Below are 18,694 nucleotides of genomic sequence, written 5' to 3' on the forward strand. Positions count from 1 at the left end.
TGTACCAAATGCTTTGAGAAGGTCTGTCTGGGTGATATAATGAGCCTATACTGATTATTATGTTTGTTTTTTGAATATTGTAGCTATGTTTGGCTTTGAGGAGCATAAACCTGCGATAAAAGGAGCGCGGGAGCTCGAGCTCAAGCACAGAAAAGCACAATACTGGTGAGCACCTAATGTTACATGGATTTGTTTTTTAATTTCATCAACATAACTGTACATCTGCATCTCTTCCAGTTGGGACCTTTATAAAGGGGGAATGCCTCACTGCATGAACACAGAACATGGTCTTCCTCCTGAAGTCAGATTCTCTTTCACAAAAGAGGTTGAATTTGATTGGACATATTTCAAAGGGTAAGTCATGTTCACAATAGTGTTGGATATTTTGTGACAAACTCATTTAAAAATGTTTTGTTCAAAGGCTTGCAGTGATGAAACTGACTGGTTTGGCCGACTGTGTCCAGCCTTGGACTGACTTTGATTGTCTACTCAGAGTGTTCAACTGGTGCAAAAACGATGCCTCAAGTAATGACCTGAACCTAAAGCTCTGGTGTTAGTGACTTCAGAGTCATCACTGTGCTGATGTTTCTCAGAGTACGTGTACGAGCACTGGAGGGAAGACGCTTTCTTCGGTTCCCAGTACCTGAGTGGACTCAACCCCATCCTGATCCGACGCTGCACCGCTCTGCCTCAGCACTTTCCTGTCACGGATGAGATGGTCCACTTGGATTTAAACGGGGAAATGGAGGTCTGTGCTCACTCGAAAGACTTTCGATTAAAAACATTTCACCCAATAAATAGATTCATATACAAGCTTTTATTTTAGTACAGACTATTATTATCATTGAAAAATGCCCAAACACTGTTCCCCTGACCTGTGTTTAGGGGGCAGCTGGTCTCCATGGAGATGTGACTAAAGTAATATGGGATCTAAATCTTTGATTACCTACAGCAAAAGTAGACAAGAGTTGAGTTGCTGGCCCTGATGTCACACTAATCAGAATCGTGGTGCCATCCTTTGACCAATGAGACGAGCTCCTGTGGACCGGCCTGTCAGGAACGCGATTACTTCCAAATGTCACATGACTCTCTCCTCACGTTGCAAACTTACAGACTATCACTTTAAAGTAACAAGACTGAGAAACAGTCTGTGAATGTTATGGATAATAAGTGTTGTTTGTGTTTTAGAAAGGAAACATGTTCCTGTGTGATTACAAGCTTTTGGATGGAGTGAAGACCAATGTGATCAATGGTGAACATCAGTATCTCACGGCTCCGCTCGTCCTCCTTCACAAAACCCCGATGGATGAGCTGAAGCCTGTGGCCATTCAGGTGAGGAGCGTGTCCAGAGCTCTGGTGTTACACTCTGGTGTAAAGAGTTACAGGTTTGATTTTCTCCTGCAGCTCAAACAGAAACCAGCAGAGGACAACCCGATCTTCCTCCCCTCTGACCGTGAGTACGACTGGTTATTGGCCAAGACCTTTGTGAGAAGCGCCGACTTCCATGACCACGAGCTCAATGTGCACCTGCTGCGCACTCACCTGCTGGCGGAGGTCTTCGGTGTGGCTTTACTGAGGAACATCCCCAGAGTGCACCCTCTTTACAAGGTACAGTACGCACTAAAGACGGGCTCATTCACCAGTCGCTCCCCAAAGTCACTGATGCGTTTCTTAGTCACGGAGCCTTCTGTCATTCACATGTCACATTTGGAGCCCATGTGGTGCCCACAAATAGCCATTTTACAGCTTCCATGCTCATTTTAGCACCTGTCTTGATAAATAACATAATACTAAGTGTTTTTGCAAATTTATAATTAGGTCCGAGCAACGGACACGCAGTGTCCCGTGAGGGTCTAATTCAAATCAATAACAGAGACCGAAAACGCAAGGTGATAAAAGATGGCTCAGTGGCGCCCCCTCAAACAGGCATTGAGTCAATGAGAGCCCGGTCACAAAAAATGTCATCGCACAAAGGTGACACTGGCCGGGGACATAGACCACATCAGAAAATATATTATGGCCCCAAAAAACGTCAAAAACGCTACAGGAAATCATACATCTTGGCTCGAACCTGGAACCTTCAAAATCATATTTCTTGAACCTCTGACCACTTATCCCAGAGTTTTCAATTGAAAGCCTCATATTTTGGCCAATGTCCCAGACCCATGTTGCTTTAAAAATCATTTGTGCGTGGTCATGACAAGGCCGCAAGTCAGAGGCCATTTTCGACAAAAATCAAAGCCTCATATCTTTCACAGACTTTGTTGGATTGGAACGGACACAATCCGGTGCGCCTGCACATTCCCGAGCTGGACCTAATGTTGCGCAAACGCAGCCACTACCGCCAAAAATGCCTTTAAAGTGGCTTGTAAGTGGCTTGTAAGTGGCTTGTAAGTGGCCCACCCATCCACCGTTAAAATAGCCTATGGTTCCAACCTCATCAAAAACGGGGAAAACACTGTTTCAAAATGGGCAGAGCTAAAGAGTGGGGGGCAGTATGGAAAGATTTAGGCAAAACTGGGGAAAATGTCGAATACAGCTCCAGCCCTGCAGCACCCACGGGATCGGTGCAGCCAACAGAAGTACGCGGAAAAGCATTCCATGGAATTTGGCATCTCTGGCCAGATGCTGTTTTGCCTAGCGGATTCTCCCGGGTATTGCGGCAATAAAGCTCACACCCAAGCTGGACGAAGTCCCCAGTTTAGTTTAGTTTAGTTTAGTTTATTTGAACAACAGATGCATACAAGTATAGTATACATACAACATGCAGAATTTTTCACAACATAAGAGGTATTAGTGCTGCTCAAAGGGAGTAGGAAGAAGTTAGTTATAACTTATGCCCTACCCCTCCTTTCAGACTTAAACTACTGCTCACGACACAATCATTTTTGTATGTATATTTAGGCTTTAACCATGAGATCTATGCGGCAATTCCAGTCTGAGGAATTGCCTTAGTAGTGAAATAAATCAACAAACGGCTCTTCTTAGCAAATCCTGAACACTGAAGTAATTAGTTCATAACATTCTTGTGTTGCTCTTGCATAAGGCTGAAGGTGCACATTCTGGACATCACATAATAAATCCGGATGCATTACACACAACAACAAGACAATTCACAGTTCAGGAACAGATGATTAATTTACAAGAGTTTTGCAGACTTTTCCAGTATTTGCTTTCTGCACATTATTTTAAATTGTACTAAAGTTGCATTTTTAAATCCTCTTCTAATGAGTTCCAGAGGTCGACTCCACTTCATGTAACAGACAGACTTTTTTGTGTTGTGCGGGAATATTTTTTCTTAAGATTCATTTTCCTTCTTAGGTTATAACCCCCATCACGGTCTGAAAACATGATTTTAAATGTTTGCAGGGAGTACTGTTGAACTGTTTTTGGCTTTGAAAACAACTAGGGCAGTTTTTAATTGCACCAATTCTGTGAATTTGAGAATCTGCGACTGTAGAAATAGTGGGTTGGTGTGCTCCCTATATCCGACTTTGTGGATAATTCGTAAGGCCTTCTTTTGTAATTTATATAGAACGTCTGCATTGCTTTTATACGTGTTCCCCCAGATTTCCGCGCAGTAGGTCAGGTAAGGTAGTATAAGAGAACTGTACATGATATGTAATGACTGCTTATCAAAGAAATGTCTCGCTCTGCCCATTAAAGACACGTTTTTTGCCATTTTGGCTCTGATCTTAGCGACATGGGTTTTCGCAGAGCTTTTCGTCAACATTATTAATTGTCCCTTGTTTTGCTCATCAGCTTCTGATTCCTCACACTCGTTACACCTTTGCTATCAACACTTTGGCGAGAAAGCAACTCATTTCAGAAGACGGGGTTTTGACAAAGGTAAGCCATCATTTCATAGATAGTATGTCCCTAATGCACAATGATGATTAAAAACAATCAAACTTCTCTCTCAGTATGCAGCCGCTGGTGGTGAGGGTATGATCACCATCCTGGAGAGGGCGCTGTCCTCACTGACATACCGCTCCCTCTGTCTCCCAGAGGACATTAAGGACAGAGGGGTGGAGTCAGTGCCCAAATACTACTACAGAGACGACGGCCTCCGGCTGTGGGACATCATACACAGGTACAAAGGATTCTGAGGAGGCTGTTCGTTCTACTGCTGCAACAGAGACACATGTGACTGTGAAATGATGATCTTTTAAGGTTTGTGAGCGGCATCTTGACCAACTACTACAAGAGCGACAGCGATGTCCAAAAGGACTCGGAGCTGCAGAACTACATCAAGAATGTATTTGAAAATGGATTTATGTCTCGCAAAGAATCAGGTGAGTCATTTGGAAAACCCAGTTCTTTACCAAACAGTTGGACAATAATGAAGTTTATAATGAAAGTGGTGATGTTTTAGGAATCCCCCAGAGCTTCAGTGCAGTGGATGAACTGGTGAAGTTTGTCACTATGGTCATTTTCACCTCCTCCGCCCAGCACTCAGCGGTCAACAATGGACAGGTGATGATGTGAACTATGAAAAAGGTTCCTTGTATATTGTATATCTGCACTATAGGATTGTACCTATTAACGTCTATATTCAATTTTAATATGCAGTGATATCTGTTTAAAACTTCAATAATAATAATACATGTTATTTGTTGGTGCCCTTCTTAACACCCAAGGTCACCTTACATTTAAAAGGGTAAAAACGACAGCACATGGGTGAACGCATGTGCAGTGGGAGTGAGTTCCAGAGCCCGGGTGCTGAGCGGCTGAAGGCCCGAGCGCCCGCATGAGGAGCGGCGTGAGCGTGCTGGGGTGTAAGGGGCGAAGTAAACCGGAGCCAGATTATGGAGAGCTTTGAATGCTAGCAGGAGGAGTTTGTTCTGTTCGCTACTTGACCGGCAGTGGATTTGTTCAGAACCGGTGTTCTGTGATCTGAGGAACAGGTGTGGGTGATGATTAGCAAACTTTTTTGTCTCCGAGGCCAAAATGACAAAGGGCCTGTGAGTCATGGGCCAAACACGGCGATGTCAAGCATGAAAAACACATAGAACTGCAAATTATAAAGCTACTTTATTTTATTTACTTTTAATGTTTTCGATCGCCTACATTTGCATTTGTTTCTATCCATGCAAATAACGTGCTATATTAAAACAAATGGTAACTATGGCAAAAGCCTAGTTGTAGTAGAACAAAGTCAACCATTGTAGCAATTTAGTGCAAAAAAAAAAACTTGCATCTACATCACCTACAGAAACTTTACCTCATTTGTTCAATCAAAGAAAATGCCACATTTGATTATTTTGAAAAAGTGTCAGTTTAACATCAATTCTTTTATAAGTAAAATTTTAACATATACTGATGTTGATGTAACAACGTTTGAATTAAAAAATGGAAAACTGTGAAAGTTGCTGCTAAAACGCTCTGTAATTGATAAATACCAAGACACCACAACAGTGTTTCCTTAACTCTGTGAAAGGAGTGAAACAGCGCCCCCAATTTGACGCTGGTGGTCAAAAAGTGTACTGCATCCATATTTACCATTGAGAATGAATGGAAGAGAGTTAGTATTAACCACATACAGCGCAAAAGTTGGTCTCTCTCTGGCCAACAGAATTGTTTCGGCCCCACTTTGGGCACCCCTGTTCTAGACCTTCTTGCAGTGGCTTATGGGATTTCACGTAGCTCCTAGCCGCTAGTGAGGATCCTCCAGAGGTCCCTATGCTAAAGGAGGAAGCACAGGCTCCTTTCCCAAACTCCTTCCTCACTGACAGCTCTATTCGGATGCTTCTGATCATGGCAGACGCTGATGCACATCTAGTAAACCGGACCTCTAAGTCTAAGCAGAGAAACTCAGAGTCTGGGGGAGGAGGCACCAAATATTAAACTGTTACATCTAAACTCAATTGCCATCGAGAGTGTGTGTCATTTTAATGAGTCAGCCTCGGGTGATTTTGATGCTTTGCAGTTGGACATTGGGAACTGGATGCCCAACTTCCCGCCCACCTTACAACGCGCCCCGCCCACCGTGAAGGGCAGAGCCAACGAGAACGTCTATCTGCAAACACTCCCTGACGTCAACGCCACCGTGAACATCCTGGCCATTCTCTGGCTCCTCAGCAAACAGTCCACAGACTTTGTATATGACTTTTACTTTTACCATGTGAGCTACTGTTGCTGTTGTGTGATTGGTTTCATGACTTTTGCTGTTCTCTCAGGTTCCTCTTGGTCGGTACCCAGAAGAACTGTTCTGTGAGGAGGTTCCCCGTGACCTGATCAAGAAGTTTCAAGAAGAACTGAAAGAGTTAGGTGCAGCTATTGGCAAACGGAACGCAAATCTGGACCTGCCGTACACGTATCTGGATCCACAGTTGATGGAGAATAGTGTGGGAATTTAAAGCTTTTACTTTTATCTTTTTTTTGTCCTGATTTCTGGTGGAGGGCAGAGTGCTGATACTGGCTTTGTACTTGACCAGTGCTGCCAAATTTATCGTGTTTCTTACAGCATGAATTCCAAACTAGTCAAATGACGTCTGGTAGATATTGGGAGGAAAAATCTGTCAAAATAAACTAAACTGAAATGAAAGACTTGTGTTGTCTTGGGTGATGTGGACAATGGTGTGATTATTTTCAGAGCAAAACACAATAAAGTATTCAGTGTCACTCATGGCGTCTGACCTGCAGTTGAACTCTGAGGAGTCAGTTCAAAGTAACAGTGGGGGATCAGCATTGTTCTTCTCTTCCAAAAACCTTTTTCTCATTTGGACTGAAGACATGATTTTTGCAATGAGTTATTTCCTTTTGTTAGAGAGTGGTTGATTTTCTGTATAAAAAGTGAGTTTGGGCAGAAATTGGATTTACATTTTTTCTAAAACACCCTTGGGTTAACGATCAGTAACAGCTTTGATTTAGATCGTTTTTTTTAGTTTGTTTGTAAAGTTGAGTTTTAACATTTTCTCCCTAGTGTTTTTTCTGCCCCATTGATATTTATATATTTAGGACCCTGATTTGAGCAGCTTCAAAATTCCTACATTTATTAAACTTGAGTTTTTGGAGAGTTTCTGCTGGGATTTGTTTGCAGGATGTCAGAATAGCCTCCCAGAGCTGCTGTTTGGATGTGAACTGCCTCCCACCCTCATAGATGTTTTGCTTGAGGCTCCAAAGGTTCTCAATAAGGTTGAGGTCAGGGGAGGAGGGGGTCCACATCATGAGTTTCTCTCCTGTTATGCCCATAGCATGGACATTAAACTGAATATAAAAAACATCCTCGTCATTAAGCACAAGGATCAGAACTGCTCTCTTCAGCTATTCTATTATTAAACAAAGCCTCCTCATCCAGCTCCTCTAACCCTAAGAGCCAGCCCCACTGCTGCCTCCTCATCCAGCTCCTCTAACCCTAAGAACCAGCCCCACTGCTGCCTCCTCATCCAGCTCCTCTAACCCTAAGAGCCAGCCCCACTGCTGCCTCCTCATCCAGCTCCTCTAACCCTAAGAGCCAACCCCACTGCTGCCTCCTCATCCAGCTCCTCTAACCCTAAGAGCCAGCCCCACTGCTGCCTCCTCATCCAGCTCCTCTAACCCTAAGAGCCAGCCCCACTGCTGCCTCCTCATCCAGCTCCTCTAACCCTAAGATCCAGCCCCACTGCTGCCTCCTCATCCAGCTCCCCTAACCCTAAGAGCCAGCCCCACTGCTGCCTCCTCATCCAGCTCCTCTAACCTTAAGAACCAGCCCCACTGCTGCCTCCTCATCCAGCTCCTCTAACCCTAAGAGCCAGCCCCACTGCTGCCTCCTCATCCAGCTCCTCTAACCCTAAGAGCCAGCCCCACTGCTGCCTCCTCATCCAGCTCCACTAACCCTAAGAGCCAGCCCCACTGCTGCCTCCTCATCCAGCTCCACTAACCCTAAGAGCCAGCCCCACTGCTGCCTCCTCATCCAGCTCCTCTAACCCTAAGAGCCAGCCCCACTCCTGCCTCCTCATCCAGCTCCTCTAACCCTAAGAACCAGCCCCACTGCTGCCCCCTCATCCAGCTCCTCTAACCCTAAGAGCCAGCCCCACTGCTGCCTCCTCATCCAGCTCCTCTAACCCTAAGAGCCAGCCCCACTGCTGCCTCCTCAGCCAGCTCCACTAACCCTAAGAGCCAGCCCCACTGCTGCCTCCTCATCCAGCTCCACTAACCCTAAGAGCCAGCCCCACTGCTGCCTCCTCATCCAGCTCCTCTAACCCTAAGAGCCAGCCCCACTGCTGCCTCCTCATCCAGCTCCACAAACCCTAAGAACCAGCCCCACTGCTGCCTCCTCATCCAGCTCCTCTAACCCTAAGAGCCAGCCCCACTGCTGCCTCCTCATCCAGCTCCTCTAACCCTAAGAGCCAGCCCCACTGCTGCCTCCTCATCCAGCTCCACTAACCCTAAGAGCCAGCCCCGCTGCTGCCTCCTCATCCAGCTCCTCTGGGTTCAGGACCACGGACAGTTCCCAGGTGCAAACGGGGAAAATAACTTTTAATCCAGACTAAAAGCAACCAGGGCTGTAGAGGGACACCTGCTGCCATCTGGTGTTCACTCTGGGTTGATGCAGCCATGTCATGTCCGGAGTTGGTTGGATGAGACTTTATCCACAAAAAATTGATAAAAATTTGACAAAAAATGACATAAAAAATGACGATAAAATGACAAAAGTGACAAAACATTTAAAAAAAAGTTACAAAAATGAGTTGAAAACCCTCAAAAAATGATGGAAAAAAAATCTGATGACGTGACTGAAAAAAGCAGAATATCCCCTCTTTAAAAAGACTCATTGCTTAAACACATTAAAACTCTTAACCCCAACCTGAACCGAGGACATTTTCTCCAGTTTAACCCAAACCTAGAAGCGTCAAAATAATAAGGATGAAGATGAAAAAAAGTAATAAAAGTGTGCTAGAAAAGCAACAATAACACAACAAAGAAGTGACAAAACCCCAGCGACCACACGACAAACTTACAATCAGCTTTATGGGCCTTAGCTTTCGGATTAGGCATTACACAATACACGGGCCTATAGCTCTCCAGTCACGATTGTCGATTTGGATAAAGCCAAACTGCAGAAAATGAGCTAGGTTTAGACGGGGTTAAGCATTGTAATTGTTTGAAGCAAACCAACTTCGTAACTGGTCTTGAGCAACACATGACAAATAACCTAACAGCCGACAGCCACTAAACCTTTGCAGACGCTTGTGTCTGGAGGCCAGCAGAGTTTAGCATCAGCGGAGTTTAGCATTAGCAGAGATAAGGACTAGCAGAGTTAAGTGATGGCGGTCGGCAGAGTTTAGCATTAGCAGAGTTTAGCATTAGTGGAGTTTAGCATTAGCAGAGATAAGGACTAGCAGAGTTAAGCGATGGCTGTCGGCAGAGTTTAGTATTAGTGGCTAACACAGAGTATAGCATTAGCAGTTAACACGGTCAGAGGTTAGCATTAGTGGCTAACACAGAGTATAGCATTAGCAGTTAACACGGTCAGAGGTTAGCATTAGTGGCTAACACAGAGTACAGCATTAGCAGTTAACAAGGTCAGAGGTTAGCATTAGTGGCTAACACAAGGTTTAGCATCAGTGGCTAACAGAGTTTAGCATCAGTGGCTAACAGAGTTTAGCATCAGTGGCTAACAGAGTTTAGCATCAGTGGCTAACACAGAGTTTAGCATCAGTGGCTAACACAGAGTTTAGCATCAGTGGCTAACAGAGTTTAGCATCAGTGGCTAACAGAGTCTAGCATCAGTGGCTAACAGAGTTTAGCATCAGCGGAGTTTAGCATCAGCAGAGTTTAGCATCAGCGGAAATAAGGACTAGCAGTTAAGTGATGGCGGTCGGCAGAGTTTAGTATTAGTGGCTAACACAGAGTATAGCATTAGCAGTTAACACGGTCAGAGGTTAGCATTAGTGGCTAGCACAAGGTTTAGCATCAGTGGCTAACAGAGTTTAGCATCAGTGGCTAACAGAGTTTAGCATCAGTGGCTAACACAGAGTTTAGCATCAGTGGCTAGCAGAGTTTAGCATCAGTGGCTAACAGAGTTTAGCATCAGTGGCTAACACAGAGTTTAGCATCAGTGGCTAACAGAGTTTAGCATCAGTGGCTAACAGAGTTCAGCATCAGTGGCTAACACAGAGTTTAGCATCAGTGGCTAACAGAGTTTAGCATCAGTGGCTAACAGAGTTCAGCATCAGTGGCTAACACAGAGTTTAGCATCAGTGGCTAACAGAGTTTAGCATCAGTGGCTAACACAGAGTTTAGCATCAGTGGCTAACATAGTTTAGCATCAGTGGCTAACATAGTTTAGCATCAGTGGCTAACACAGAGTTTAGCATCAGTGGCTAACACAGAGTTTAGCATCAGTGGCCAACAGAGTTTAGCATCAGTGGCTAACAGAGTTTAGCATCAGTGGCTAGCAGAGTTTAGCATCAGTGGCTAACAGAGTTTAGCATCAGTGGCTAACAGAGTTTAGCATCAGTGGCTAACAGGCTAGCAGAGTTTAGCATCAGTGGCTAACAGAGTTTAGCATCAGTGGCTAACATAGTTTAGCATCAGTGGCTAACATAGTTTAGCATCAGTGGCTAACACAGAGTTTAGCATCAGTGGCTAACACAGAGTTTAGCATCAGTGGCCAACAGAGTTTAGCATCAGTGGCTAACAGAGTTTAGCATCAGTGGCTAGCAGAGTTTAGCATCAGTGGCTAACAGAGTTTAGCATCAGTGGCTAACAGAGTTTAGCATCAGTGGCTAACAGGCTAGCAGAGTTTAGCATCAGTGGCTAGCAGAGTTTAGCATCAGTGGCTAACAGAGTTTAGCATCAGTGGCTAACACAGAGTTTATCATCTGTGGCTAACAGAGTTTAGCATCAGTGGCTAACAGAGTTTAGCATCAGTGGCTAACAGAGTTTAGCATCAGTGGCTAACAGAGTTTAGCATCAGTGGCTAACAGAGTTTAGCATCAGTGGCTAACACAGAGTTTAGCATCAGTGGCTAATAGAGTTTAGCATCAGTGGCTAACAGAGTTTAGCATCAGTGGCTAACACAGAGTTTAGCATCAGTGGCTAACACAGAGTTTAGCATCAGTGGCTAACAGAGTTTAGCATCAGTGGCTAACAGAGTTTAGCATCAGTGGCTAGCAGAGTTTAGCATCAGTGGCTAACAGAGTTTAGCATCAGTGGCTAGCAGAGTTTAGCATCAGTGGCTAACAGAGTTTAGCATCAGTGGCTAACACAGAGTTTATCATCTGTGGCTAACAGAGTTTAGCATCAGTGGCTAACAGAGTTTAGCATCAGTGGCTAACAGAGTTTAGCATCAGTGGCTAACAGAGTTTAGCATCAGTGGCTAACAGAGTTTAGCATCAGTGGCTAACACAGAGTTTAGCATCAGTGGCTAATAGAGTTTAGCATCAGTGGCTAACAGAGTTTAGCATCAGTGGCTAACACAGAGTTTAGCATCAGTGGCTAACACAGAGTTTAGCATCAGTGGCTAACAGAGTTTAGCATCAGTGGCTAACAGAGTTTAGCATCAGTGGCTAACAGAGTTTAGCATCAGTGGCAAACAGAGTTTAGCATCAGTGGCTAATAGAGTTTAGCATCAGTGGCTAATAGAGTTTAGCATCAGTGGCTAACACAAGGTTTAGCATCAGTGGCTAACAGAGTTTAGCATCAGGGGCTAACAGAGTTTAGCATCAGTGGCTAACAGAGTCTAGCATCAGTGGCTAACAGAGTTTAGCATCAGTGGCTAACAGAGTTTAGCATCAGTGGCTAACAGAGTCTAGCATCAGTGGCTAACAGAGTTTAGCATCAGTGGCTAATAGAGTTTAGCATCAGTGGCTAACACAAGGTTTAGCATCAGTGGCTAACAGAGTTTAGCATCAGGGGCTAACAGAGTTTAGCATCAGTGGCTAACAGAGTTTAGCATCAGTGGCTAACAGAGTTTAACATCAGTGGCTAGCAGAGTCTAGCATTAGCAGTTAACACGGTCAGAGTTTAGCATCAGTGGCTAACAGAGTTTAGCATCAGTGGCTAACAGAGTTTAGCATCAGTGGCTAACACAGAGTTTAGCATCAGTGGCTAACAGAGTTTAGCATCAGTGGCTAACAGAGTTTAGCATCAGTGGCTAACACAGAGTTTAGCATCAGTGGCTAACAGAGTTTAGCATCAGTGGCTAACACAGAGTGTAGCATCAGTGGCTAACACAGAGTTTAGCATCAGTGGCTAACAGAGTCTAGCATTATGGCAGAAGTTTATTAAAGTAACATGTGACCGACCTGCTCTGATGAAGCTGATCCTCATGAAATGTCTGTTTAATAAATCAACATCTACAGGAGACGTCAGATATTTTTCCCTAATGGAAGAAAAAGCACCGGAGGCTGTGAGGCGTTCAAGGGTTGCAGGAAAAAAAGTTATGCGCTCTGTACTTCTGAATGGAAGTATTATGTTAAATAAATGTTTACTCTGCTATAGATCTTATTTATGCTGATAAATATGTGTATCACACGAGAAGAAGAAGAAGAAGAAGAAGAAGAAGAAGAAGAAGAAGAAGAAGAAGAAGAAGATCACACTTGTATATTCACTCCACACTCGGTGGTTAAACTACGTTTGTAGCTTCAGTTTCCCCTGGGGGAGACTACACTCGTCTGCGCCAACGGACCCTCTGACCACCACCATGCATTCACTCACATCATTCACCCTGACTAATGAGATATCCACATCTCATTGAACCTATGATCAGTGCAGTGTGTGAAATCACAACTATAAACATCCATAATGGGGGAGGAGAGGTGAGGGGAGGGGGGGAGGGGGGAAGAGGAGAGTGACAGAGTTAGACAGACAGTTTGGATGTGTAAGTCTGCAGAGCATATTCATTGTAATGTCTCAATAAATAAACAATAAACAATAAACAGCTCCCCAGTGCGAGGCTCTGCCGCCTCCAAACCTCCAAAAACAAAAGAAAAGACTTCTTCCCAGCGAGTCCCTCGGGCACACTGGTACAAAAGCAGGATGATCCGCCCCCATTTCAGGCACGCTGATGTGTCCGGCCTGTGCGACTCCTCTTCAGGGAGTTATCGAGTTATTACTGGTTTAGTTTCCCCATTCATTCTCTATGGAGGCTCCGTGACTCTGGTACTCTTACGGGGAACACAACCCTTAAAGAGGTGAAACTCCGGACGAGTCTGTTCACGTTTCTGAAGGAGAATAAATGAGCTCAGTCAGTGTCGAGCTTTGTTCAGACTCACTGCTGTAATACTTTATCACCAACAGATGGCGCCGATGCAAAGACGCCTAAACACTGTGGATCATCTGCATCACTCCAGACTCTCTACAGGCTCAGACAGATCAGATCAGACACGTTTATGGAGAAACAAAAAGAAAGATTATTTTCACTAATAACCAGTTCATTGAAAAACTAAACCAGATCCAAAATCCCTCTGAGCAAATCTTTAGAACTAATACATCACAAAATCAAACCACACGTTTAAACTCGGCTCTGAACTTTATTTAGATTTAGTCAATGAAAATATGAGACATTTTGGCCATTTTTTTATTAATATGAAAAATGTGTTTTTTTTAGATGGAAATTATTAATGACAGAAAACGATACATTTTCCTCATATTTTTGTCTCTTCAGCAGAAGTTTCAGATTCATGTCTCTATTTTCATTTCTCACCTACAGAGTCTCGTTTCTGACTCACTTTTATTAATAATTAGCCACAAAACTCCTCGTCTTTGATCTGATTTGCTCAAAGCGTTTGGATCAAAATGTCTCATGTTTACAGCTTCATTCTAACCTTTGAAATGTGCGTCATCAACACGAGAGAATATTATACATCAGTGGTTCCCAACCCCTTCATGTCCCACATTCCCCGTGAGTGCACTGCAAATAAGAGGTAGCTAAAAACAAGATAAAATACCAGCATTTCAAGATAAAAATACTTAAAACTAGTCAAATTATCTGTCCATGCAGCAAGTTAATTTTACTTAGTAAGAAATCTTAAAATAAGATGTCAAAATCTTGAAACAAGCAGTACAAAATAAGCAAGACTTATTTCAAGCTCAGAAAACTTATTTTTAGATTAATCTATAAGGAAAATATACTTATTATGAGCATATCAACTTTTGTTTATAGTTAACCTTACTTAAAAAAGTGGAAATTATCCTGAAACAAGTCAATATATCTTAAAATGAACCAAAATTTATCCTAAAACTAGCTCTAAAAACCTGAAACCAGTGCTTGTTTAAAGCATGTAAATCTTACTGAAATCAAAACCAGAAAAGCAATATGAAAACATCAGCATTTATTTTTTTTCCTCAAAGTGTCATGTGGCAGTAATTTTAGAACAATTCAAACAAATTGATTCTTTATGGATCAAAATATAAATACAGTTCGCCCGTAAGGATTGTAACCTTAAGCAGAGACGTCCTCTTTGGAAGGTTGTTGTTGAAGGAACAGCAGCACCGGGGAGGACAGAGGCTCCTCCAGGTACTGCAGGTCCTCGTGTGACTGGAATAAAGCACAAAGGACATCAGTAAATACTTTACATTTAGGAGAGTAGATCCCAGTAATAAACACCCCACAGCTCAGTATCAAAGATATTGTGCAGCACCACAAGCTCCAGGCCGACTGTGTGACAGAAAGCTAGTGATGGCCCTGAAGAAATACAAAATAATATTTTTTAACGCCATAATACCGTGTCTGTACACAGTTTACCCTGATAATTCAGCAGTCGTTTACCACAGAACTAAATTTTACAATATCAATAAAATGTTTTGTCTTAGTAAAACATGTATAGTTTCACGTTGTCTTACTAATCCTATAACTTAATTCAAAAGTAATTAAAATGTTATTAAGTTTATAAAGGTAAAATAATTGACCTTTATGCACATGGCACACTAAACCTTTTCTTTTTACAAATAAAAACTATTTGACTAGATAGTCTTCAAAAGTTTCACACACAGGATCAATTCCAAAACAATGGAACAAACTGTGAAAGGAATTAGTTTATGGTATGAACTTCAGAAAGAAGTAAAGGAGTCAGGAACTCTCATGGCATTCAAGAATGCATACGCTGCAATGTTAAAGAAGGATGTAAATTAGACTTGAACATACATAATGTGAGATATTTACTTTAAACAAACATGTTTATTTGTATATTGTATATGCTGTACATAAAATGCACACGACATCTGTAAAACTGCAAATATTTAGAAAGTTGGACGTGAACAAAATAACAGACAGATGTTAAGGGACTGTAAGTAACAGATTCATATTCTTGTTTTCTGCTCTTTTTCATTCAGACTTTGGGGGAGCTGTTTTTGTTACTTTCCAATGAAACAAAAAAGAATAACATTGGTATCCTGTGAACATTTAACAAAAACTTTTAAATTAAGCAAAAATATAAATCACAACATATATAAGCATATTAAAAAGTACAGCTTTTTCTAATGTAAGATTTGCCTTTACCTCCTGTACTAGCGTAAAAAGTGTAATCCGAGCTAAATGCTGAATCACGTTGAAGTTTCTGCTTTTTGTGAGTTGGATACACAAATACATGTCCAATGGACAGTAAACATCGTCTTATGATGTGTACATGATAAAAAAAACACAGAAAAGTGGTTTCTTTATATTTGTGAATTACACTATCCTAAAATTTTAAATTACGATTATTGTGAAGAAAAAATGTTGCACTTTTGTGATTATTGGTGAAATTAAGGAAGAAAATACAGAGAATTTCTCAAATCCTTTACCGTGTTGCTCACAACAAAGAAACAAGAGATTATATGATTATAAGTTTATTTAGTTTTAAAAGAAAACCTTTTGAACAATCAGCCTGTTATCATTATGACTTTCATCTTATGTAAAAGAAATAGGTAATAGAATATTATTAGCTGTATCAAATGAAAAACAAACTGGTGTGAATAATCTTTTATAATAAGATATTCCCTCTGATTTGTGACTCATGAATTTACTCTAATTACAATATAGTTCTTTTGGGACTCTTCCTCAGGCAACATTATGCAATTATGGTGAAAATGGTTACGATTTGTTCTCAGTACGTTGGATTATTCAGCTTGCTGCTGACATGTGTTTCGGTCCAGGTTTAACACTGGATTTGGACACTGTTTTGTCTTTTGAGTATATAACACACTCATTGCCTTTACAACTGGAAACTAAAAGATCATCTGTCAGGTTAAGTAGATTGTGTGCATCGGCAACCATATTTAACTTTAGGACATTTAGTTTAGATTTTCCCTAAACTAACTTTCATACTTTGCTATTTTATCATCTTTGTTTTTCAAAACCTTTAGAATACCATAAACAACTCAATTTGCTAATAGCATTGTCGTTTTTCCACTATTTGTTTCTCTTGTACAACACAAAGATATTTATTTGGACACTTTTGAGTGAGTGTGTGAGACTCTGATTTTATCTGTTGGGTGACGTCATTTGGTTTGTTTGTGCTCATTTTCATAGTTTCTCATTCCTTTCCAGTTTTGTGAATCTTTTTTGCTTGAATCAGAAACAGAATCGTTTTTAATGTCATGGTTCTGAGCAGGTTCACAACTAGGAATTATTTTCGGTCGATCATGCAACATGAAACAGTAAAACATATAACACATGAACTATAAAACCTTAAAACTATAAGGGCATGTATAAGAAGAAACTATGATAAAGACAACAATTGGACATAGAGCAACAGTGTGAGTGTATTCACAGATGTGCATGTGAAGTAAGTGTTAGCAGCAAATACGAGTGTGGACAGACCACAGAGTGACATAGAGCAGATTATTGAACAGTTTGACCAAAGTTTACATGTTTATGTCACGTACAAGTACCATTTACAATCCATCCTAATGACGTTTTAACAGCAAAAGGTCCATCATTTTTTACTGTTTTTGTGGCCAGTGCAACTTTGGAGCATTCAATCTGATTAGCAATTCAACATTTTACTCGATTTCTGGAAGATCCACATGACTTAAGCAGGACCATTTCTTTATGACCTCACTTTTGTCACTGGTATTGTCTTTTGAAACCCCGGAATAGAAGTCATTACCATCACAACTGGAAACTGAAAGATCAATTGTCAGGTTAAGTAGATTGTGTTTGTTGAGGTGACATTGTTTGCTAATTGTTTTCTGTCCTTTCAAGTTGAGTTTTGCAGAAGTGATTCTGTGCAGAAACTTGATGCTGATGTTATTGAAAATGCATATGTTTGAACAATTTTATTGTCTTTGTTTGATTTCACATCAACTGGAATGATTGAAAATTGACCAACTCCACTGGTCCCCGTTTGGGCTTGCTGTGATTCAGCGTTGAGAAAGTACTATGGACATCAGGATTGAGCACAGACAGATCAGTGTTTGATAGACTTATCCACTGAAACATTTACATAAAACAGTAAAATGTACATACTCAAAACAATTAAAGCAAAGTCTCTTTTCCTAAACAAAACTAATCTCCCCATTATGTTGCAGGGTTGTGAACTTGGGACAACTTAAATAATGAGATTCAGATTGTGAACAAAAACGTAGAGTTGGGATTATTAGCTTTTACAGATCTGATATTAGTTTGGTTCATGTCTTGTTTTTTTGATTTCACTGTTTCTTAGTCGACACGTTGAGTTTGAAGTTCACCAAATAAGGGATCAGTGATGATTTTTAACTGACACTCAACAAAGATGACAATGTCAGTGAAATTTGTCTTGCGATTCTGTGCTTCTTGAACGACACATGCAACATATCTGAACTGTTCTTTCAGTTTGTTTGGCAGCGTTGTGATTATGGTTTTGGTTGACAAATTGAGCTCATTTAGGTGTGGTAGTTGAGTTGTTTTTGTCGTTTGATGAGCAGGTCTGATATTTCATTTTGCTTTTACAGAAAAATGTACCAGTAAACTTTGATCTCTGTCAAATTTTGGTGGTGAAGGTCTGCTGCGTTGATCGCAGGTTGGATGTTTGGAGTGCTTTCTTTGGTTTGTGTACTTCCAATTATGCTAAGAGTGGTTGCAGTTTGCATGACTTTTGGTTTGGGTTGGAGTGGTAGTCTTTGTCAGTCTTTGACATGCAAAAGCTTTGCTTTGATCCATAGTTCATTCTTTTCTTTTTTTCAGAATCAGATAGAACCTTGAGCAAACTCCTTATCACCGGGCAGGTGGCGAGGGGGGTGAGGATCATGTGCATACTTTATGTTAATGTCAGGTGTCAGCCTTGTCTAGACACCTAGGTGGTCAGGACTCTTCAGCTGGTTCAGTTTCCTCTGTGCTACGACTGCACCAACTCAACGACAAACAAGTCATACACAATATACTGCTGTATCTGTAACTTCAATTCAATGTTTGTTTTTCCTAAGGAAAAAAACGGTAAACAAAACCGTTTTTATTTTTATGTTGTTTTTGTTTACAGAATCCCGTATTTACGCCCCCCCCACACATTTCACTAAAATAAAAAAACAAAATGTTATAATTATTGTAAAAGCCATTATGTCCCCATTCTCACCACAAAAGGAACACAGTTTGAAGCAAAATACAATATAACTTATAAAAACAACCAAAGTGCAGCATACTTTGAAAAAAGTTCTTACATCAGCATGTTTGTGCGATTAAGGTTAGAAACAATAGCACCCTAACAGAAATAAAACGTTGGATATTAAGCATAGCTGTTTAATGTTACTTAAAAGTAAACTTTTAAAAATGGGTTTTTATTTACAGACAGATTAAAATCACTTCAGATCT

At 41.4% G+C, this 18,694-nt stretch overlaps 1 protein-coding gene across 1 annotated transcript; it reads left to right on the plus strand.

Annotated features, from left to right (window-relative positions):
- Positions 1-431: 431 nt before the first annotated feature.
- LOC306959968 (polyunsaturated fatty acid lipoxygenase ALOX15B-like) lies at positions 432-6,359 on the plus strand (the record flags this gene model as incomplete). The annotated part of the gene is made up of 10 exons (XM_079552226.1): positions 432-525; positions 594-748; positions 1,189-1,332; positions 1,405-1,608; positions 3,763-3,849; positions 3,924-4,093; positions 4,174-4,295; positions 4,376-4,476; positions 5,930-6,124; positions 6,180-6,359. 10 exons carry the CDS (start codon positions 432-434, stop codon positions 6,357-6,359), a joined length of 1,452 nt encoding a protein of 483 aa, XP_079408352.1.
- Positions 6,360-18,694: the final 12,335 nt, after the last annotated feature.

The sequence above is a fragment of the Gobius niger genome, assembly GCF_951799975.1.
Source record: "Gobius niger genome assembly, chromosome: 2".
In the NCBI taxonomy this organism is placed as follows: domain Eukaryota; kingdom Metazoa; phylum Chordata; class Actinopteri; order Gobiiformes; family Gobiidae; genus Gobius; species Gobius niger.